The sequence below is a fragment of the Nilaparvata lugens genome, chromosome 8 (genome assembly GCF_014356525.2).
Source record: "Nilaparvata lugens isolate BPH chromosome 8, ASM1435652v1, whole genome shotgun sequence".
In the NCBI taxonomy this organism is placed as follows: Eukaryota; Metazoa; Arthropoda; class Insecta; order Hemiptera; family Delphacidae; genus Nilaparvata; species Nilaparvata lugens.
The window spans coordinates 16,829,533-16,854,317 of record NC_052511.1 but is presented as its reverse complement, the minus strand read 5'-3'; the positions used below and the strand labels follow the sequence as shown (position 1 = coordinate 16,854,317).

Here is a 24,785-nt window from a genome sequence, read left to right as displayed (position 1 = left end):
TGTTCAAAATTTGAAGCTGATTAATCAAAGAATTCGAAAGTTATTTCAGACTAAACATACGGACATCGATTTTGGAACTGAGTTAAAAGAAGGAAATCGCTGACGCTCGTTCAATTATGTATATGAACAGCTGTTGTTGAATTATATTCAGTGCTGTTTAAACTGTTAAGCTCTTTAAATAAATGACATTTTAGTGTGATGATTAATCAGCTTCCATTCAATTCGGTTCCTAGGCTTTGAAAGAATGCCCTAGACAAGTCCAGACCCTTCAATTGAGATGAAATGTTTTTGAGCTTCATAAAATTGGAGTTAATTGAGTCTGTTGGTGTGGATAATTTAGATGTTTCGGGATCCATAACATGATAATTAATTGTACAATGAATTCCCCAACATGACAGCATGAAACTCTTTGCTTCCACTTTTGATCTCATTTTGTATCATTTAAAAATAATCAGAATGTGTTCGAAATAGATAATGTCCGAATATTCAAGTAAGTCCGTACTGTAAATAATGTTTCAATTGATGCATTTCCATTAATTTAAATGAAAATTATCTAATTTATTCGATTTCTCAGCAGGATGCACCAGCTTATTGTCATCTTATAGAATTCATTTTCATAATTTAATTCCCAATTTTATTATTAAAATTGGGGAGAGAAACAGGGCTTCTCTGGGGTTTGGGTTTATCCTGTTGATTTTTCTCCCAATCATTTGTTTGATGTTGTGATTATGGTAATAAATAAATAACAAGTCATTTTATAATTCATTTTCTGTTCCTTCATTTATCCCAATGACTTATTACAATAAGTATTTGAAACTACTTTCATTTCAGATTTTGGCTTGAATGCAAAGTCTTCAAATTTAGTTTGTAATGATTTCATAATTTCTATACGATAAATTCATATTTTACAATCATTTTTTTTCAAATAATAATTCAGATATTCCTTTTATTGAACTATTGAGTTTAATGAAAGAAAAATAAATAATCGAATTCTGTTTCACAAGTTCAATCGATTCAATAAACAATAATATACTCCTTCAAATTCTTATTCATTTGAAATTTTTCTCTTATAAAACATCTGATATTATATTTTCTAATTTTAGAATCAAGATAATGTTCCATTGTTTTGTCTTCATTGTGTCAAAACTTCAGCTTCTTCTTTCTGCAGATATTCTATGCAAATTAATTCAGATAGGATCTCCATTTATAGCTTGATTGTCGAAGGACAGATAGTCTGTTTTTCTATTGTCCCCTACATAGGTGACACTGTAGGTGTTATACTCTTATTATATGATTCAAAAATTATTGTTACTACCAAATTCGATTTTTAAACGTATGTGTTTGTGCTGTATGTTGTAAGATAAACGTAACTAGACTACATAATTATGTATTGATAATTATTTCAGTGGTTATCCTGAGTTAGTCTAGTCATTCATTATTGGTTTATTTGAAACTGTAGTGGAATTCAACCTCTGTAATGACGTTGATAATAATAAGTACTATAGCTACAAGAACATTACTTCTTCCTTAATCTTCATTTCCTTTCATAAACTCTTATTCAATCAATTATCAATATGTTTGATAAAAGCTCCAAATTAGAAAAATAGAACTGATCATGTTATCGTATTGATATTGACGTATGTGAAGCTGACCGGCATGATAACAGCCCACCATATTTAATTGTTATAAATCGTAAGTTTAGAAAAATTTTGTTACTAGTTTTCTTAGTAGTTCTCTTTTGAAAATTCAAGTTTTTGATAAATTTGACGGTATTTTATGCTTTTATATACTAGATTAGGAAGGAAAGAATATTAACAAGTTGATTTTCAACACAGCCTCTTAACAGGGTTCTGGGGTAAAAATTTCCCAAATATATAAGTTTTTTCTTATAAATGTTTGATTTTTGAACTAATGACCTCCCAAGGCCTATTCATCTATTTATGAAATAATTTCAAAGCTCTTTTGTGACACGTGAACGTAAAATAAGATCTGCCTCACTCAACAAGCAACATGAGCTCATATATTCTCGGAATACTAGCAATGAACACTCATTTAAGAAACAATATGAATGTATGTGACCATGAGAGAATTTATAAATTCAAGTCGAAATATTTCCAAGGAGATTGATTAATTAATATAGTCACTGTAGTGTCACCCGAAACTATTACAAATTCTAAACAAACTTTAAAACTATCATAACAAACTTGAGCTTATGCAAAACTAAGGATTTATAAGAATTTAATTTGGTTGTTATCATGCGTTCCAACCTAACGAAACGAACGTATCAGTACTATCAGCTCATTTCAATCAGACTGTTTCCTCCATTCTCAATCGAGCATCTTCGTTTTAGTAGATCTACTTTGCCATTTCTTGGAAACTACGATTTTAGAAAATAAATCTTGATGTTTTGGCAAAGCCAATATTTCATTGGTTGGGGTCCAACAAAGTAGCGTCTGTGTGTCTCCTCATTTGTGAACTACCAAAGAGAGTGAAGGGGCGTTTACTACGAAGGTGTTAGTAGCTGATGATTGGTCGAAGAGTTTTTTTTAGAGTGGGAGGAGAGGAGAAATTTGCTTGACGTAGTACCGTATTTGTTCGATAGAATGCAGCAGTATTCTGAACAATATTACAAGGTCTATAATAAATACAGGTCATGACACAATCCCGTGATGCATTGAAAAATCGCCATTTTATGGGGTTCTAGTTCACCTATTTTCAAATTTATCAGCTGTTATCATTATGGATTGAACAACATGATGTGTTATTTTGTTATATTGTTCAAGGGATATTGCTTGGCTTTGAATTGTAAAATAAATTGTTCCGATAGTATAATAATATTTGGATTCCAACTAGGAACTGAATTGTTGATTTTTAGATTTAATTTATCGGGAACTTGAAATTCTTTTTGAAGTTCACCTCGCATATTTCTGTCTCCTCCCATTACTTTGACTCCCATGCCTTATGATTCATAATGTTTGAGATACAAGAATAAGATCAATTTTTAATAATAAATAAATGAATAATTGAAGCATTTTTAACAGAAATCACATTAAAAAATTGAAAACCTGAATTCACATATTATTTGAACTAGAATTTTGTTTTTAAAATGCATAATTTTGTTACGAGCAAATTGAATTAGATTGGATTCTCAAATGTACCGTCATAAAGACCCCATAAAATGGCCGCTCCTCAAGGAACACGAGTGTCATGACCTGTATTTATAGACCTTGCAATATTTTTGCGATGGACTAATAATGAACTTGAAGTGGCTTTCACTATGAAGGAAGGTGTCAGTCGCTTGTGATTGGTTGAAGATTTCAAGCTGTTTCATATCTCACATAGTTTGTATTTTTCCTGATGATTACAGTGGCTTATTGAAAGATTAAATATTAAGAATTAACTCAGCACAATTTTCAAGCTTTCATTTCACAAGAGATTTATAATCGAAATCAGTATCTCAAATTGTTTCAAAAAATCAGTGGTTTGATAATATCAGACGTTTTCATTCAATATGAATACCATCTTTGCAACACAGGAATCAAATTCTATCACACATTTCTTAATCTTATAATTATCCTGCTGTCTATATTGATATTTCCTTATCTATCTTCATCAATTTTCATATATGTTTACAAGTTTTCCAATCTCATCTCGATTACTGAATCACAAGATACTACACAATAGGCTATGAGCATCCCTATCATTATTGTGTCTACAATATACTGTAATATTAACTTCTACTTTTTCTTTTCCTTCTTCTTCTTCTCCTTCTTCTTCTCCTTCTTCTTCTTTTTCTACTTCTTCTTCTACTTCTTCTCCTTCCTCCTTCTCCTTCTTCTTCTCCTTTTCCTTCTTCTTCTCCAACTTCTTCTTCTTCTACTTCCTCTTCTTCTCCTACTTCTTCTTCTTCTTCTTCTTCTTCTTCTTCTTCTTCTTCTTCTTCTTCTTCTTCTTCTCCTCCTACTTCTTCTCCCACTTCTTCTTCTTCTTCTTCTCCTACTTCTTTTCCAACTTCTACTTCTCATCCTTCTTCTTCTTCATCTTCTTCTTCTTCCTCTTCTTCTCCTACTTCTACTTCTTCTTCTCCTACTTCTTCTTCATCTTCTTCTTCTTCTCTTCTTCTTCTTCTTCTTCTTCTTCTTCTTCTTCTTCTTCTTCTTCTACTTCTTTTCCTACTTCTACTTCTTATTCTTCTGCTTCTTCTTCATCATCATCGATGGCACTACAGCCCATAATAATACTAGTTACCCAAATTTGAAAGCAGCTGCTGAATTTCACAATACATTAGAGTCTAAACCCATAGTTATTATCGCTCAGGATATCACACACTTTTACATAGATCTATTGTTCAAAACTTAATTTCTTTGCTCAAAACCTAATCAGCAACTCAACTTATGGGCGTTTGCATGTAAACTAACATTGTTCAAACAGTGCTACATTGCTCCGAACCCAGCCAAAAATAGACCCACTAGATAACCCTAGATAAAAATGAACTCAGTTTCAACACAGTCGACCCACAATGGCTGTTTGTACGTTTACTGAATAATCGATGAAGTTTTATCAGCTTTACCTCACTCACACTCACACATTAATACATAATACTCTTGACAATATGTTTCTCTTTGTTCATTACCTCACTCAGTCGATGTATATCTCTTTGTTGTTGCATAATGGGGAGTTCCAAAATTATAGTCGTGAAGAGTGGTGGAGCTTCCTGAATTTTAAAGCATATGCTTGAGACCCCTAACCTACAGACCACCGTATAACGGAAGCCAGTTGTTGTAGAAAGACGAAAAATTACCGTCTGTGTAGTGAATTTGAATATTTTCATTGTCTGTGTTCAAAATAATATTCTCCTAGTTTTACAGTTATGTTGTGAGTGATGTTGTGGTACTTTTCCATAATGAAAAGAATTTATAATAATAAAAAGTGGTTGACAATTTCAAATTTGTGTTTTCATTATTCTCCTAGTACTTCTAGAGTTTCAAAAGTTTGAAGCTTAGCTTGTGTGGCCCGAGAAACTTGAGTTTTGTGGAAATAAGTGCTAGGAAAGTCTTGGAAGATTTTGTGAAAAGCTTAGAGCTTAATTAGAACATAGGATTAATGTATTATTCCCTTCAATTTCAAAATGAATTGTAAAATAGTATAATAATCATAGAACAAACAGCTCTCGACATAAATTATTGTTAAAAATGTTGAAACGTTGTTCTGAACGGTACATTCAATTACTTTTTCATCAATTTTGTAGAGCAATATTATTGAACGTAGATGAATCATATACGTGATAATTTCACTATTATTCTGGAAGGGGTAGATCTTTATACAGACCGTGATGGTGTTGAAAGTAGAAATTAGAGTTTTGTGAGGAGCTTTTATTGATATTTATAGGATGACCAATATCGTTCTAATGGAAATTTATTGGATTCATAATCACAAAAAAGACCCTAGAGAGATATATATGGGCGATTAGTTCACTTGTTTACATACTGTTTTATAATAATAGGAGGAAAATACAATTATTTAGGAAAGTTTCCGAAAGTAGTTGCGTGAGCTACTGCCTCATTAAGTTAAAGGGAGTTCAATCCCCATAAATAGGGGCTAAATATTGAATAGGGTGTGAGATTCCAAGGTCGTATTCCCACCGCCCTAAAACTCCAACAATTTCATGTTATTCATGTTTCACGTTTGGCATTATCTTATTATCTCATAGAGTGAAGATACCATTGAATAAATTTAAGATACTCGTATTATTTGTCTTTGCTAACACTGTGTTGGGTAAGAGATCTAGTGATATTCCTTATCCGTGATAGTTGACTAAATCTTTGTGTTTTCTTTCATTATTGGTATCTATATTACGGTATTAGCGAATTAAAGTTTTGTCACTCTTTGGGTTCTCATTTTTTGAACCTGTTGAAAATAATGTTTATTTAAGTTTGTAGTGTGAATGTTGATGTTGTGGAACTTTTCCATAATTGAATAGACTTAGAACGTTGTCAACTTTTTTCTACTTCCTGTAACTTTACTGTAACTTACAGCTGATGATGTGTGAGCACACACGAAAGCATGCTCCTGTAAAATATTAATTTTTATTTAATTAAAGTGGATTTTTGACAACGTTCTAAGTCTAGTCAATAATGTTTATTGTTTGTTATCATCCGAATCCCTAAATGTGAACGAACTTTGTCGCATGTCTAAAGATTGTCATCGATTGTTCAAATGACGCGTTATTTGACGAAGGAAATTTGCAATTTGCACATGTGAATACTGATGTTCACACGCTTCATGCGTTTGCGTGTCCATCTCGAGTAAAAAGCAAACGAGCAAGAAAACTGGCTCGCTTAACTCTCTTTTTCTGGCGTTCAGCTTATTCCTCCATTACCTCAGTTTCCTTTCAGCCCTTCCTTCACTTGCCATGTCCATACTATACTTTTTAGAACTCCCAGCGGAATCACTGGCCTTGCTGTGGTGAATAAACACTAACTCTTCCTTCCTTCCCTTCTTCTTTTTCTTCTCCTTGTACTTTTTCATCTTCTTCTCCCACTTCTTCTTTTTCTTCTTCTTCTTTTTTTTTTCTTCCCTCACTTCTACTCTTCTTCTTCTTCCCCCACTTCTTATCCTTCTTTTTCTTCTTCTTCTTCTGCTTCTCTTCCTTCTACGCCCTGCTTCTTTCCCTACATACTCCCTCCTCCCTTAGAATCCCCCTTCAATTTGCTTGATGCTTTCTCTCCTGTTTACTTTTATTCCCTGTTGACACGCGTTCCCTGTTCGTGTTTTTCTCCTTTTTCAACGTATATTTTTTGTGTTGTATTGTCAACATATTTCTTGTTTCTCGTTTCTTCAGCATCTTTGAATATTGTCAGTCCTGCCCTGATATTTCAGAATGTACATTCTATACTATCTGGTCCTGCCAGAAAGACGTTTCTTCTTCTCCAAATACTTCATTTTTTCGACTGTGCTCATTGTTCGATATTATTTGTAGGTCTTCAATCTCAAAATATGTTATCCATATCTGATGTTTGAATATGCTTTCGAGGTGAATTTCTTTTCAAACAATACTTTTTCTACTGTGTTCTGTTTTTGAGGTTACCTAATTTTTTGCTCATCCTTCTCATCTTCCGCACTCCATTTTGGTAACCTTCATACTTCAAGAGATACTTCTTTCAAAACTTCTTCCAAGCTCACTATTTTTATCATAGCATACTGCTCTCTTCTCTCCTCCCAACTACTTCAATATTCATAACTTATCCACCAGCCTTAAGTCACTCTCTCTTTTTTACAGTGATAACCGATGACACTCTAATCTTGCTCAAAAAGTCACACCCCAAGGACTTACTGAAGGGTTGCCGAAGTTTTCATCATCTTTTTTTTTCAACTGCGCGATGTTGTAAAAGTTTACAAGCACCGCACATGTCCATGGGGGTACAACAGGGGACAAGGTTTTTGAGAGGGGGGATTTAGTGCGTGGGATGTAACAAAGGGATGCGTGTGTGCGTGAGAGGGTTTGGGGGGGGGGTGGAAACACAGACATAGTAGGCTAGCAGGTCGATCGCTCGCAGTGCTTGTTGAATGAGAGGGGTGGATTTCCACCACCGACCCCCCCGACTGGAAATGGAGTAGTGGGGGATTTCAGAAACGAGGGATGCTGTGTGGGTTCCTCGTGTACCCTGGACCTACCCTTCCATGTGTTCGCCCCTTCCTCCGGCTAGTTCCCCCACCCTTGGATTTCGTTCTCCCTCAGAATGTACATCCCCGATCATTTGACGTACAGTTAGTGAGAGACCGTGCCACGCGCCACAGAGTACATCGTCGGCCTAGTCCTGCTTTTAGCAGCTGATTTTTTATTTTCATATTTCTGGGTTTATTTCTTCACAATCTTCACTATCCTCAACTGCACCAGCTCGTCGATATTGTTCCTAGATCGATAATCGAACTGTGGTTCACCTGCTCAAATCAACCCTCTCTTATCAAACTACTCCTTCAACCCCTACCCTTAACACTACGCTTACCAAACCCTTCCTTATAATTTAATCTCGGCGATACGGAATCGTTGACCCCTATTCGACCTTGAATTATATACCACCCTGACCTAGCCCCTTGCATATCATTGTGATTTATCGTCGAATAACTTCAAGTTTCTTCTACGTGTTTCAATCTTAAAAATTCAAGTAAATTAGTGGTTGTGATACTCCAGTTAGGGAGTTTTGAGTGTCTTTTGGAAGTAGAAAGATCAAGATTTGATGAGAAATAGTGTTTGTGATACTGAAGTACCGTTCTACAGCTTATTGTTAGGGAGTTTGAGTGTTTCTTGAAGGTAGAAAGATATCAAGGTTTGATAAGAACTAGTGATTGTGATACTGAAGCATTAGATCGTGGTTAGTTTTGAGTGTTTAATAAGGAAAAGTAAGGTAGAATGTTATGTTTTATCATTCATTATTAGCATTTTTCAAAGTATATTCAATTGATTCATTAGTACAATTCTTGATTAATAGATAAATTGTGGTTCAGCAACTTTTTGAACTTGCAGGATAAGTCGAAGTGCAAAATGCTTAACATAAGGCATTTTGAAGATTGATAATGAATTAATGATTAGGTTAGGTTGGTTTTGGTGGAATGAGGTATTTCATATGTTTCCTTTCTGAGTAGGCCTAGTATTTGTAATGGTATTTGATAAGGTGGAATATTAGTTATTCCGATTTCTCAAAAATGGTATTATCTCTAATACAATACAATACAATAGTAATTGGTACAATAAATGGAATTAATATGTTATAAAATCATGCCTACAGTTTGAAATTCAATATTCGCCAGCAGGGATCTTAGAAACTCAAATTTAACATTAATATTAATTTGTAATCTTTTATCGAGTGTTACACTTGTATAATAATAAAACAGGGTATTTAGTCTATGGGAAACCTAACCTAGTTTAGGTTTAATGAATTTCATCTAACTCACTGTCATGATAATCGTTATGGAAAAATAAGTAATGTGATGAGACAATTATAATCCAATCAAGTCTATATCCCTTCATGAACAAAATATGTTTTTCAATCCATGACTATTTCAGGAGTTATATAGCTTTTGACAATCTGTTGATGATCTTCTCTTCTATTAGTGATAATTGAATGTCATCCTATGAGGAACATAAAAAATTCTAAATGTTTCATTTGAGTTCACAGTTTTAGTACTGTATTTCGATTCATTTTCGGAGTGGTTAATCATGATAAGTCCAGTAAGGCTAGTTACACACACATCGATTTTCAGAGGTACGATTTTTTACCGTCCTTATGATTTTTATCAGATTAACCCTAACTTGACAAATATAATCAGTTTGATCTAATAGAATTCATAAGTACGGTAGAAAAATTGTACGTTTAAAAATCGATGTGTAACTAGACACTGAAAATGAATCATAATACAGTACTATAACTGTTAACTCAAATGAAACATTTGGAATTTTCTATGTTCCTCATAGGGTGACATTCAATTATCACTAATAGAAGAGAAGATCATCAACAGATTGTCAAAAGCTATATAACTCTTGAAATATTTATGGATTAGAAAACATATTTTGTTCATGTAGGGATGTAGACTTGATTGGATTATAATTGTCGCATTACCAATTCTTCCATAACGATTATCATGATAGTGACATAGATGAAATTCATTAAATCTAAACTAGGTTAGGTTTCCTATAAATACACTGTTATTATTATTATACAAATATAACACTCAATGAAAGATTACAAAAACTTCATCACAGTTTCATTTGATCAGGAATCAGCTGTTTGGGAGGGTCTCAGTTTGTCATCATCATCTTCACTTCAAGGATTATTTTTATTTTTCAATAACCTGTACCGGTACCCATCTCTTCCTCAGCCTTCCTATATCTTTGTTTCGTGTGGGTCTGTAATATTGTTCTTCTAGAGAAATTCTTTCTTATGGCACATCCTATCCAAATGTTGACACCTGTTTCTTCTATTTTGTGTTATTTTATCGTACAAAGGTGTAACAGATAGAAGAACTCTTCGTATTTCAACTTTTCTGATTTTTCCAGTTCTGTTGCAATCCGAGTCCGATCTCACTAGGCATTAAACTTGCAATCATTGTAGAAATAGCCATACACACTCCTCAGAAACCTCATTTCTGCAGCTTCAATCTTGCTATTCACTTTTCTTGTATGAATCCAATCTTCACATTCATAAAGAAGAGTTTGAACAGCGATAGTGTTGGGAAATGCGTCAAAATCTCAATCCCTTAAGTTGCTATAAGAAAGTCCATGTTCACCTGATTTTTAGAAACATTTCTTACATCTGAGGCTCACAAAATTATCACATTGTATCCACTCCTCCATGAATAAAATACCCAATGCATAATAAACTGTTGAGAATTAATATTGCTCTGAGTATTATGGTGGAGTAGTATGGAAAGCTATACAAATTGAGCATTTCATCCAATTCCCAAGCGTAGGCTAGTAGCTAGATCCATTATTCTCATCTGCAATGCAAGCGGGGGGTATAATATTGCTTATGCAATACTGTACTATTCACCTGTTGATTCAATGTTACCTGCATTAAATTTTGTTGGTGGTAGGGAGTTGTGAATTATTCTGGTTATAAAGTTTGAAAACATTGCATCATTTGCGGTTTTATTTGTAATGGTGGTTGATATCCTATTACACCTGCAGTTATAATAACTGAGTGGTGAATATTCAATTACGTATTTAAAACTCGACATAGGTTAATTTCAGTGTAGGTGTTAATTTTTCATGACTTGAAAGATGTTTGATTCCCCGTACTATACGGTCAATCGATGGTACAGAAGTAACATCCCCGGACTATAACCGTATAGACAATCGCACAAAAATAGCCCAATTGAAATTGGAACAGATATGTGCAACGTTATCAAATAAGAGTTGATCAACGTTGTCCACAGCTGATTATAAATGATAATTGATATTTTTATTATTAATCTGACGAATTGGCAACATCATCTATTGTTTCCCGGGGTGAGAAGGTACTCAGCAGTCCAATTTCCATCGTACTATTTTCGTGCGATTGACTATAGTACAGGGAATCAAAGAGGCATAGTAAAAAATTTCTGTAGAGGATAAATTAAAAAAGTTGGAAAAATCTAGGATCAATATCTATCTATAGCTACTCTCATGGTTTATTCTAAAACTTTTCATACTATATAATCCCTTTTCAAATACTGAAACAAACAAAAAAGAGTTAATCATTAGTAGTGTTATTCAGTAAGTTATATATTATATTTAATACTGAATTATAAGTATAAGTGATCGTGCTTTGATTATAGTAAAGTCCACTAGACCTGACAACTGGTGTCGGCCACTAAAATCCCGTCTATTGTCCTTGTGAGAAGGGGTTCTGACACTCCTATGTACCTGTATCCAGTGTCCGTGGCCAGTAATAGCGGCTACTAGTGGACGCCACTATTGTCCCTGTTTGCTGGGTGCTTTGAAGTGCTACCCAGCCTTAGTAGATTATCTCTTCTATCTATTTTTTCGAAACATAATTAAACTTATTCCAGCTCTTCATATTAACAAGCTACAATGTCTAACCGAAATATTAACTCTAATATTCCTGCTCCTTCAGCACTTGTAATGGGAAAGATCTGATATGTTGAGGTTGAGAATGTACTATTAGAGGAATATCTGATATGTTGAGGTTCAGAATGTACCATTAGAGAAATATCTGATATGTGGAGGTTCAGAATATACCATTAGAGCAAACTGCAATGATCGCAATAGAGAAATATCATTTAGAAAAAAAATGTAATGGTCATTAGAGAAATATATGTTATATAGATGTTCAGAATGTACCATTAGAGAAATATATGTTATATAGATGTTCAGAATGTACCATTAGAGAAATATATGTTATATAGATGTTCAGAATGTACCATTAGAGAAATGTCTGATATGTGGAGGTTCAGAATATACCATTAGAGTAAACTGCAATGATCGCAATAGAGAAATATCATTTAGAAAAAAATGTAATGGTCATTAGAGAAATATCTGTTATATAGATGTTCAGAATGTACCATTAGAGAAATATTTGGTGGAGAGTTTCAGAATGTACCATTAGAGAAATATTTGATATGTGGAGGTTCAGAATATACCATTAGAGTAAACTGCAATGATCGCAATAGAGAAATATCATTTAGAAAAAAATGTAATGGTCATAAGAGAAATATCTGTTATATAGATGTTCAGAATGTACCATTAGGATTAGAGAAATATTTGGTGGAGAGTTTCAGAATGTACCATTAGAGAAATGTCTGATATGTGGAGGTTCAGAATATACCATTAGAGTAAATTGCAATGGTCGCCGACCCAGATTTCCATACTTGTGTGACAGGCTTTGACATTTGTGGTGCAAATTAAATCCAGAATACGGTTGATGTGCTTTTCAGAAGCACGAGAGAGTGGTTGGGGAGAGTGGTGAGGGGAGAAGCTCTATGAATGTGACAAAGCTTTTGGTCTCTTTGTATTCGAATGAGAAATCTGTTGTATTCTCATCTCTAATAGCTCTGGCATTTATATTTCACAAGCTTCATCTCTTGCAAATAAATCTCTTGACTTGTACGAATTTCTTCTTGACTGCATTCATGGTTTCGAAAGTACAGTATACTAAATTATTGACTCGAATCTGGAAGTAATTTTCATTTGAGCATTTCAAATATTAATATTAATCTTTTATTAGGAAGTGGCTTAAACCAATTAAGTGACCTGCTTTTGATATCCACCGTTGAATGTTGACACAGCTATGAGCTTCAAAATCACTTCCCGGTGATTTGGAAACCACCTAGAACTGTAGATACATTGATTTTTCATCATCATCACTTCCATTGATAATACCAGAGGTGTTATCATCCTTAAAACAATAAATACAAAACAGAGGGCATTATGTTGAAACAATATGAACTTGAACATTGAGTATACTGCATATTATCATAGAGAAAAAATAAGCGTAAGCAACTTATTATTGTTTGTCTCTGATATCATGTCCTTTCTAGAATATCAACCGGTTCATTTCCTTAACATTTTCACAAGTATACTGTAGATGCCTGTTCCGGCCAACGTCTCTCAGAAGACTCCAACAATGCCCAATTGAAATTCAATAACTAGTTTTGTTTTTGAGGAAAGAGGCCGGCTGACTATTCATTGATCAGATGGTGATAATCTTGATAACTAGAATGTTCTTTCAATTTCCATGCTAAGATACACTTATTATGTTTTACTAATAATAGTGTTGGCTGATCAGTAACCTACTCACATCAGCAATAACCCAATTTTAGTGAATATCCAACCGATTAATTCGAATGACTCTTCTATCAACATTGTGTCTAAGGCATTAGCCAATCAGAGCGCGTTGTGGGCGTGGCCTTGCTGAGAGCATCTGAAGCCTACTCGCAAGCTATTGGTTGTCATCGACCAATAGGATTAGAGAGGGGCGTTCTGAATGCACTACAATTAAGTTTCACTCAAGCGTTTCATTTTGAAGTTTCACGTAATATTATATCTATTGTCATTCAGCATAGATTTAATGAAAATTATCAGTTTCGAGAATATGTTTGATAAAAATATATCATTTACCTTCATTATTTATCTCATTAAAAAGTCAGAAACTTGAATATATTATGCTTCCTTGTTAATTTTTCCACTAATATCATTTTCGTGATTCAAAAATTTTATTCTTGATGGTATTGCTTATACAGTTTTATTTGGAAGTAAACAATTTTCTTCACTTTGAGAAGTGGCCAATTGCTCCAGTTTTAGTTAGATTCGATCCCATAATAATAATTATTGTTATCAATATTAGTCAATAAAATCACAGTCATAGTTACATTGATGATGTCAACTCTTGAAACTTGATCAGCTATAGAAGTTCAATAAACTTGCAATTATAAACTGTACTTATCTTAGAAAAATAATTACTCATAACCGTACTAAAAAGTACAAAAGGGTGACGAATTCGTTATTTGTTGTGTTCAAGTAATTTTACTTGAAACTAGTCGTCCAGGAAGCAAATTCAGGAAGCTTGTCTAGAATCTATGAATATCAGCCTTCATTCACCCTCTATCCATTCCATTGAATGTCTTCCGTTGAGGAACTCCGAGATCTGTGTTGACATTTGAGACAATACCTTGGAAAGAAAAAAACGTTGAATCCCACTTTGCCCAGTTTGGGTGAACACCGCCTTGGATGAGATGAGCTGATAAGCATCGCATTTGGTCAAAGAGACAAATAACTCAGTTGGCCTTGAACAGTCCAAATGTGGTCAAGCATTTATCTGCACGTGAAAGTGAACGTCCATTTTAGGCTCGGCTTCTCCATCTTTCAGTCAGGTCGCGCGGACAAACGGCGACGATCGTAGCGGAAAAAACTTGTTTTTATCACTCATTCTTTCTGTCAATTCTACCTTCTGACCCATTATTGTGAATGGAATTGCCTCCCAGCTATGAATAAAGATGTGAAGTGTTATATCCGTCTCATACATATATGATAGTATGAATGAAGATTTGAAGTTCTTTCTTTATCCGTCTCATTTATCAAGAGTATTTTATCGTTTTAGCACTTGCTACTCAACATATTTTTTGAAAATAACAAGTTTTGTTCAATTCCACTCCAATTACAGATGCGGTTAAAACTTGTTCTTAATCGGTAGACTGCTATAAGAGCTCATCAAAAACTTTCAAACATGGTTTCCATTTTTGTTGATGTTGTAGAGAGACTTGTTACATATCGTTCCCAATTTGTCTACAAATTGGTTCTCTGTAATCAGGAGCGTCTGAAATAGATACTGCATCGTCCTTTCTCACGCATTAGAACATTCTTCCAATTCTATGTCCTTTTCGGGCTCTTAGATTTTAGGTTTCCGATCCCATGATATGTTCACTATAGTGTGGTCCACGTTATAATGACATTGGAGAACAGCGTTGCCGATTCTCTGCCTTGTCACTGCCTTCCATAGAGGATACTGTTGATACCCCGGTCTATCTGATGTAATGTTAACTGATCATTCTTGTTTAAAATAATCAATTATATTCTATTCATAAAGAAAAAAATATTTTTCAATGATTCAGTAATAAACTTTCTCAATTGAGATTTAATATTTTGTTGATATCTGCATTGATCATTGCGTCTACCTCCGAAGGATAGCCATATCTGTTTTGTGGAATGATAGACAAGGATAGCAACACCAATGTTAATAAAATACTGTCATTATAACGTGTACCTCACTATAGTGAAGATTTACAGTAGGTAAATACTGCAATATTTGAAATCCACCAAGGACATACGGTAAGCGAGAATTTAAGCTCTGTATTCATGGTGCCATATTTTGTACAATAACATGGATCTTACTATATATACATCCCTAATAAGGGATAAGACATTCCCTATAAATTAGGAATCCAACAAATCTCATAATATAGATGAATTATGAATATGGATAGGCCTACTACACTTTTAAACGAAAACATATTCCTATTTTGGAATCGAATTAAACATTTGAAAAAATTCTGCTAATTCATAATTAATCTGTCTTCCATCACACGAAAAATTCTATGAATAAATTTGGCTGAAACAAAATCTTTCGTTGAATGAACAAAACTCAGCACTTTCACTGAAATTTCAAACCGTTTCTTCCAAACATAATCATAATATTATTATTATTATTCAGTGCTGACTGCTTGTCATCTCAAATTCGCTTTCTTGTGTAAAATTAGCATAAAAGATGCATTCACCCATCTTGAGAGTCAGTTGGCATCTGTTTTAATTACTATTGCCGTAGCGCCTAGACAATATAAAATAGCTGCTACATGAAAAGCGAAGAATTTGCATCATTTTCCGCTTAAAAATGGAAATCACGCGATTACCAGTTTCTCACACCACTCTTCTGTCTCACTCTAACCATCGATTGTCCCACTCTTCTCTCTCTCTAACCATTGATTGTCCCCAGCAGAGTGGTGCAGTGCCAGTGAAAGTATAGTGCATCAAAGAAATGATTCAGACATTCCTCTAGTTAGTTGTCTCTACGTTTCGAACCGGGCAATTTGGTCTCAAGTTTGCTTTGATTGTGTTAGTGGTGCTTCAAAAGGTTCTGTTATTGGATTATCTGCAGTGCTGTGTTTCATTTCAGATCTCATCCCCAGTTCAGTTTGTCCAACTATCTTCCAAAGTTTTCCGTAGAGTACCAACTCTTCATTTCCGTTGAGAAATTTGAGGGTTAGGAAAATTTGGTCGTGATATTCTTGACGAGGAAACGTAGGATAAGGCCCGGTTGCACATCAGCTTGTTTAATTTAGAAAGAAAGAAAGAAATATTTATTACCAAAATCATTAAACAAACTTTACAAATGTGAAAAATATAAAAATTTTCATATACAATACATTAAAAAAACTTAAAATTAAAATATTTTCCATTTAAACATCGATTATAATATTATCATTGGCGTTACCAGCAAAACTAAGTAGTTTGAGCGATGGCAACGAGTAATCAGTCGGCTATAATTAGTGGCTTGAGATTCAGTCGAAAATAGAAAAAATATAATAAAGAAAAAAGAAACATATGGAATGTATGAAAAACTAGAAAAAAAATAAAATTTCAATCCGAAAAGAAGTACTAAGAGTGAAATACTAAGAGAGCAGAAAAACTAGAATGAATTCATAATAATTTAAAAACTCAAAAGAAAAAGAGATGATTCATGTAATTATTAATCTACAATTCACTGTACATATGTAATCCATTTAGTAACATAATGTAATTCATTTGTAGCATATATGCTACAAATCAATTAATCATTTAATCATGATCAAATTCCCCGATAACCAATCAGAAAGATGTTTGTCTGAGAAGAAGGCTCCTCTGATTGGTTTTCGTGACTTTTAATCGTGATTATAAGTTAACAGACTTTTGTGCGATTGGTTGTAAGTCTTCGAAAGTTATAAATATATTGCTCTATTATCACGTAGGTCTATATGAAAATTGATCGGAATATTGTTGATTAGGAAACCTAGAAAACAAGTCTTCCAAATTTATCAAAATATTGCTGTACAAAAAATTGAAATTGAGGATATACATTTGGTACCAACGTCAAATTTGAAGGTCTTTGATAAGAGTTGTTGCTCAATCCTCGTAAGCTAACAGTTGATAACAAGTCTTCTGAATTTTGCTAAATGTTTCTGTATTAAGAATCAAGATTAAGGATATCCATTCGTTAACATCATCGAATTTGATTGTATTTGTTAATAGTTATAGCTCAATCCTCATAAGCTAAAGTTGATAACTGTTTCTAACTGTTTCCACCTTCACTCGATAGATCTTAATCAAAATACATCAGTAGTTGTTGATGAAATACCTCATTTCACCAATCTAACCAAACGCAGCATGAACTAGATAAAACTATCGAATTGAACTTAATTGAACCTAATAGTTGAACTTAATCTCAAAATTAACACCAGAGAGTATAGACTTAAACTTAAACTCAAAAATCAGACCAGAGAGTATAGATTCTCAAAATTCAAATCAGATCTGATAGACTACTCGATATCGGTTATTGAGATTGGTTATTCTATGATTCAAACTACCAAATTCTAGATAAGAACAAAGATTTTTATAAATTGATGATGTATCCTGAATGAACGATGAAGATTCAAAGGAATAATAATAATAACGATGATATGAACAATGTAGATATTCAGAAATATTTCAATGAGAAATGTAACCTGAACGGCTCTTTTGAACTCTCAAGAGCTCTAAAACTCAAATAGAGAGTTTTAATCTCAAAAAATCACAAGATTTAGATCTCATAAGATCTGATAACTCTCAAATCCCTTTCCTACTCCATCCTTACTATATCTGAAACCTTTTCATTTTTTTAACAGATCTACAGGTCCTACGTGATTATGAATTAGTGACAAGTGACAGTGATATGAAATACATAATTGGCTCGTGATTAACTGTGATTGAAATGTTCAACAATAATAATATTGACTGATGTGATAGTTTGATAGCATTTGATAACCGTTTTTATACTTTACCGTAACTTTTAAATAATCGTCATGACTTCTCCGCAACGTTTGCCGAAACGTTCATCGCTGAAAAGATCGTCGAAAAATCGGTCGCCTTCTTCTTCAGTCAGGATCAACAGTTTAACGTCGTTGACTTCGTCTTATCACCACCTACATGGACAACGCAAAGCGACTCTCAACGACAATGATTTTCTCCTCAAAAGAGGAGGAATTAATAATAATGCCACTATCTCTGCGTAAGCCAGTGTCATAGTTATTAGATTTGCTGCTCATTTTAATTTTCCGTTTAATTTTTGTGACCAATATTATATTCTTGCGATATTTGTTCCAATAGTCTATTTTTATAAATTCACTAATGTTTTTTTTTCACTAATTTTTAACTTTGGCTCGTAATTTTCGACTTTGAAGAACCATTATGATAAGAGTAATTACGGCTAGTTCAAAAATAATTATTATTTTTATCAAATTTCAATATCCTTTTAATTTTTTAGGGCCGGTTTCGAAGCTCGGGATTCGGCTAAGTTCTAGACTTTGAACAGCTGGAGTCAGAAAATTGGCTTTCCGAAACGGGGCAGTTTAGGGTAGTCGCAGTTTATATAATCTTTATTTTATAATCTCTATAATAAATTGGAAACGTTTTTCCTTGATGAAATGAAAAATTACCAAATAACTGAAACTTTACAATATTTTCTCTTTATTTTATTTTGTGTTAAATTTTTCGAAATTTAATTTTAACGTGGACTGCGACTACGCCCCGTTTCAGAAAGCCAATTTTCTGACTCCAGCTGTTTAAAGTCTTGAACTTAGCCAAATCCCGAGCTCGGTAAGCGGCCCTTAATCTTGTTTTTTATGCAACTAATAGCCCATTACATTATTGTACTTCTCAAGAGCTATGATACAATATTTTCTTGATATTCAAATCAATTATCCAGTTATTTGATACAAAAAATGTAATAGTTATAACTTTCTGTGTTGTGAAGATGAATTTTATGTTGTGTTCGATATCCATTTATTTTTTTGCTGATGATGCACACATGAGCAATTGATCAGTCACTGTTCCCTCCAACTTCAATTTCTCTCTTCAATCTCTGTCAATCTCAGACGTCACATTTCAACCTCAAATTTCCAACTAATAAATTCGTTCCAACGTCAACTCACAACTCTTATTCCAAGCACTGTAACTTGCAACTCTTATTCAAACCAACGGTGGCTTTGTAGTTTGGATCCAGCACCCCAAACACGCCATGAAATGTAGTTTCCAGTGTCGGAATAAATTGATACACAGGCGATGAATGATGCGTCACAGACCGCAGGGGAATTGAGTTTCCGAACAGGGGATGGAAAAAATGTTGGGGTGGGCTTTGCTTTATTGCTAGTTGGGGTGGTTTGGCAGGGTGCAATGTCAGAATGGTTTCGTGTCTGATGATAACGCGACATGTTTGTTCCTCTGTACAGGGCCTTAATTGAGTTGAATGTGCGCCTATATTCATTCATATATAGTATCTTATTTATACCCCATGTTATATATCTCATATAGTATATTCAGATATCTCTTGTTATATACATGATAAACTGTAGTATGTTTGTAGTCCTGACAATCTGATGATATTTTGGTGCATGGTTAATAGGGCTAGCGCAAACAGTTCCTCAAATCCAATCTAAAACTCTATTTAATGACGGTACTCGGCACTTTATTAAATTGTCTCTTCCCTAAACGAAAATTAGATTATCCCAGCAGGACCACAGTTATTTATACATATTGATTGTTAATGAACATTGTACGCAACACACTTTGTGTACACAGTTTAAAATATCAAAGATCCTGGCATAAAATTAGTATCATAGAGGAAATAGAATAGATTAGTTATTTTATGGCAGTATGTTGGGATAAACAATATTAAAGCAATAAATTGTTTATTGTGATAAACAATTATTATTAAACAATATTATAGGGTTATCTAGTTTTGAGCTGTTTGATAGATATAGATATAGATATAGATACATAATGATTGAGCTTTATCCTTTGTAATATTATTCATATTATCTTTTATAATTCAATTATAGATCAATTTTTGTAGTCAAGGCAGGAATATAATTTTTCGTGTGTAGTACTAATTTATGATATGTGCATTGAACTGAAGCACCAAGCTCATATATTATTCCAAGCTTAAACATTCATGGTATTTCATGATACTATCATGAATGGTCAAAATTATCAATCTATAAACAATTTGAGTTTTGGTTGTTACACAAATATCAATCTCTAGTAAACTGTAAGCTTCAACATTGAGCGGCTGAATATATAGTGTGGGTGTACTTCTGCGATTGGCCAATAGCTGGAGACCAATAAAGGCTGATACTTGGACGTGTCTAGTATCGGCCAATAGCAGTATAGAGCTCAACCTTCATTGATCTACAACTAATTACCAATTGTTGGGCTTTAACTATACTATTACTATATATGTTCTTCTACTAAATGTTTGAAGTTTCAGTTTACTAGAGATTGATAATCGTTTAACAATCAAAACTAGTATCTCAAATTGTTTTAATAAATTAGTGGTTTTGACAGTATAGCCAGTTACACACTCATCGATTTATGGATTTTTGTCGTCCTTATAAATTCTACGAGATTGGAATGAACTTGGTAAACACATGATGTGTTCAGATACACATGATATATTTGTCAAGTTATGTTCAATCTAATAGAATCTATAAGGACGGCAAAAAAGTGTACGTCAAAAAATCAATGTGTGTGTAACTAAGACTATCAAGTTGTTTTTCATTCAATATGGATATCCACCACAACATAAGATTCACAAAAAAATTGAAACTCTTGAGTAGTTTTGGCATTATAGTTTAAATGTTGTTCTTAGTACAATTCGAAAATGATGTAGGAAAATTTGAAGCTTGCAATCCTCCATCCTCCACTTTACTTCTCTTACTATCCAAATTAATGCTTCATTTATGGGGAGACAAAACAGCAGAAATAATTTTTGTTTTTGTTTTTGGTTTTTTAGCAAAGATTATAGTTTGAAATTCGCGCTTTACAATGATGTTAATTTTATTCCTCTATGTCAACTAGAAATATTTTTATTGTTATTTTTAAAAACCTATTACATGTCAAATTTCCGGAAAAGAACTTTCATGATTCAAAATTCCATAATAATATTCAACATTATGTACATCTTTATTATAGGTTATCTTTCTAATTTTTTTACAGTTGGTAAACACTGGTATATCCAAAATTATCAGCTGTTATTGTTTTCAAACAAGGTGATTGAAGTTAATTTCTGAGTTTGGTGTTTTGTTAGAGAACATTTCATCCGTGATTTTATCAGTAATTTACACTATACGTACTAATAATTTTCTTTTTCAATTTGCCGTAAATTTCATTTTTTCAACTTTGGGGACAGATATCTCAGGAATAGAAAAAGATATCTTCACCAGATTTTGGGACATTATTTCTATTATAAAGTTCTAGTTCCGTACACAAGGAAATTAGGATATATCTTTTACAAACCAAATTATTAATCATTTGATATATATTTTTGATTGTATAAATCTCATCTTTTAAAAAAATTATAGAATTTTTCTTATTCATCATATCAAAAGAGCTTGTGTAAGGAACCAGATAAATGTCTGCTTTTCAAAAAAAAAATCTGGTGTGGTACACTCACACAACTTTCCTTGCTCATTGAACTGGGAGCCTCATTCTTAAACGATAATAATTTAGAGAAATAACATAATGACGATTGGCGGCAACATAATTATTTGAAACTACGATCGTAGTGTATGTGTGTATATAATTATTGTTTTCAGAGTACTTTTTCCTCTGTGTAAATTGTGAAATCCGATGATTTTTTAAAAGTCGTCAAAACAGCTGTTCTACAGATGAAATATCTCGACTATGTGTTATTTTTATAGACTGCTCTACCTACCTACCTCATGCACGAGAAGGAGGTTACAAAGTACATTTCTCAAGGATGGGGTGAACCCCCCATTAGTTTCCCAGAGAGGAGACTCATGCCAGTTGATGGGGCTGATAAATAACTATACAGAGTATGAATTTGAAATAAATCAGTCTAGTAATTTTTGAGAAAATCGTGAAAAACATGGTTTTTCAGTAATTATCCGCCATTTTTCTCGAGAATATTACGCAGCTCCTGCAATTTTCCTAGAAATAAGCTTCATGTCAGTTGATAGGGCTTATAAATAGCTATCCATGGTATAAATTTGAAGAAAATCGTTAGAGCCGTTTTCGAGAAAATCGTGAAAAACATGGTTTTTTAGTAATTATCCGCCATTTTTCTCGATAATATTACGCAGCTCCTGCAATTTTCCCAGAAATGAGACTCATGTCAGTTGATAGGGCTTATAAATAGCTATCCATGGTATAAATTTAAAGAAAATCGTTAGAGCCGTTTTTGAGAAAATCGTGAAAAACATGGTTTTTTAGTAATTATCTGCCATTTTTTCCGCCATCTTGAATTGAATTTTATTGAATTTCTTATTGTCGGGTCCTCATGGTATAAGGACCTTAAGTTTAAAATTTCAAGTCAATCGGTTAATTAGGAATGGAGTTATCGTGTTCACAGACATACACACATACACACATACACACACACACACACACAGACCAACACCCAAAAATCATGTTTTTGGACTCAGGGGACCTTGAAACGTATAGAAAACTTGAAATTGGGGTACCTTAATTTTTTTGGAAAGCAATACTTTCCTTACCTATGGTAGTAGGGCAAGGAAAGTAAAAAAAACAGAGCCCTAGCTCTAACAGTTCTTCAGATATCTGTCCCAGAGTTAACATTATGTTGAATAGGCGTTTTGTCTCCCCTTATCACTGCTTCAAGTACCACATCTACTAATAACTGCTGCCTCCGTATGCCATGCAGCATACAATATAGACGGGAGAGCCCCATCTTTTTTGCTCACATATTTATTTTCCAATTTAGTTTAGAGAGGTCTCTCATTATTCTCCCATCCATCATAATATTATATTTGCTCAACCGTGTAATTTTCACTGATGAAAATCTGCTTCTTCAACAAAATTACGAAACACTTGAATACAATTACTGTTCTTTCCAGCTCACAAAATACATAAATCTGTCAACCATGTTTTCAAAAATCTTGTAAATTTTGAACAGACTGTGTTAGCTGACGAAAACCTTCACACATCATCACATAATTGTGGCCCAGTTCCTTTCTTCACTGGCTTCGCCAGACGGAGTCATGAGAGGGTTTTATGAGTGCTACTTGGCTTTACGAGTCTTTTCTTCACCTACAGTACCTATTCTCTACTTCTTCTCGTTACATCCTAATCCTTCCTCTTTCTCGTCATCGTCTCCCTTTCTTCTCTCTTCATCATTCACATTTTGTCTCATTTGTTTCCTCTCCATCCCATATCTTTGTATCTTATCCCATATCTCTTATTCCTCCTTGTTCTCTAGTCCTTCTTCTAGTCTTTCTTTTCCTGACTCTCTTCCTCTTCATACATTTTTCTCTTTATTCTTCTCATTGTCATATTTCTCCTTTTTTCTCGTAATCTTTCTTTCTTCCTTATTTTCCTCACTCATCTTTCTCTTCGTGCTTTTTTCTCATTATTCTTCTCATTGTCATATTTCTCCTGCTCTTTTCTCGCAATCTCCCTCTGCTCCTTTTTTTCTCTTACTTATTTATGTAACATTATAATGATTTGTAAAATTATAAATATTATTGTAACCATGTTTCCATAGGCGTCAAGCCTAATAACAATTGAAGAAAAAAAGTCTATCTATCTTTATCATTTTCTACTTACTTCATTTGTACTGGCATCTCCATCCTATCTAGATTTTCAGTATCCCATCTATTTTTTCTACTCCTAGTCTTTCTTCTGGTCTTCCTCCTCTTTTTCCGTCTCCTCTTCTTTCTCCTTCACCTCCTCCTCCTCCTCCTCCTCCTCCTCCTCCTCCTGCTCCTCCTCCCATTCTCATGCTCCTCCATTATTTCTCCAACCCTTTCCTGTCATATCTTCATACTCACTACATTTTCTTTTCTCATCCAATCTTTTTCTTCGCCTCTTCACACAATTGCTATTTCTTCTCTTCCTCCTCTCCTGGTGCATTTCCTCCTCATCCATCCCATCATCTCCTTCTTTCATTCACCTTATTTCTCTTCTCCTCCTTCAAAACTTCTCGTTTTCTTCTCCATCCATCGTTCTATCCATACAAATCTACTTTAGGCTATCTATTCTACTATCTACCATCTCTACTTCATATTCTCTACTATTCTTTCTCCTTGTTTTTCTCCTCCCCTTCCTTTTTCCTCCTCTTGTCGTTTTTTTCATCTTCTATTACCTCCCGTTCTTCTCCTTCTCTTTCTTCATCCCATCCCTTTCCCTCCAAATCATTTTTTCACCTACTTCCCTTCCTTCTTCTCTCAATTACTATACAGTTGAAGCTTCTTGAATATATACACTAACAATAGTGCCTACTTTCCTCTTTCCCTGAGTATTGAATGTCCTAAAACTTTGAAAAGGTGGAGTATGAGTCTCTTTCTCTCTCTTCCTCTTTCTCACACACACAGACACACACTCTCTCTCTCTGTGTCTCTCACTCTCACTCACTCTCTTTCCAGAGCCAGAGGGTAGTAGGCCGTTCCATTATTATTAAAGCCACTCAGTAGCCCTCCCCTCTTCTCTCCACCCTTTAGACTTGTGATTCCTGTCTCCGGTACAGTGG

General features: G+C 33.8%; 1 protein-coding gene across 1 annotated transcript in view; it reads left to right on the top strand.

Moving 5' to 3' along the window:
* Positions 1–17,907: 17,907 nt before the first annotated feature.
* Positions 17,908–24,785, top strand: part of LOC111044809 (adenomatous polyposis coli protein) — a 74,918-nt gene continuing 68,040 nt past the window's right edge. The window contains exon 1 of the mRNA XM_039435078.1: positions 17,908–18,290. Coding sequence (XP_039291012.1) covers positions 18,085–18,290 — 206 coding nt within the window. The 5' untranslated portion in view covers positions 17,908–18,084. The remainder of the gene's footprint in view (positions 18,291–24,785) is intronic.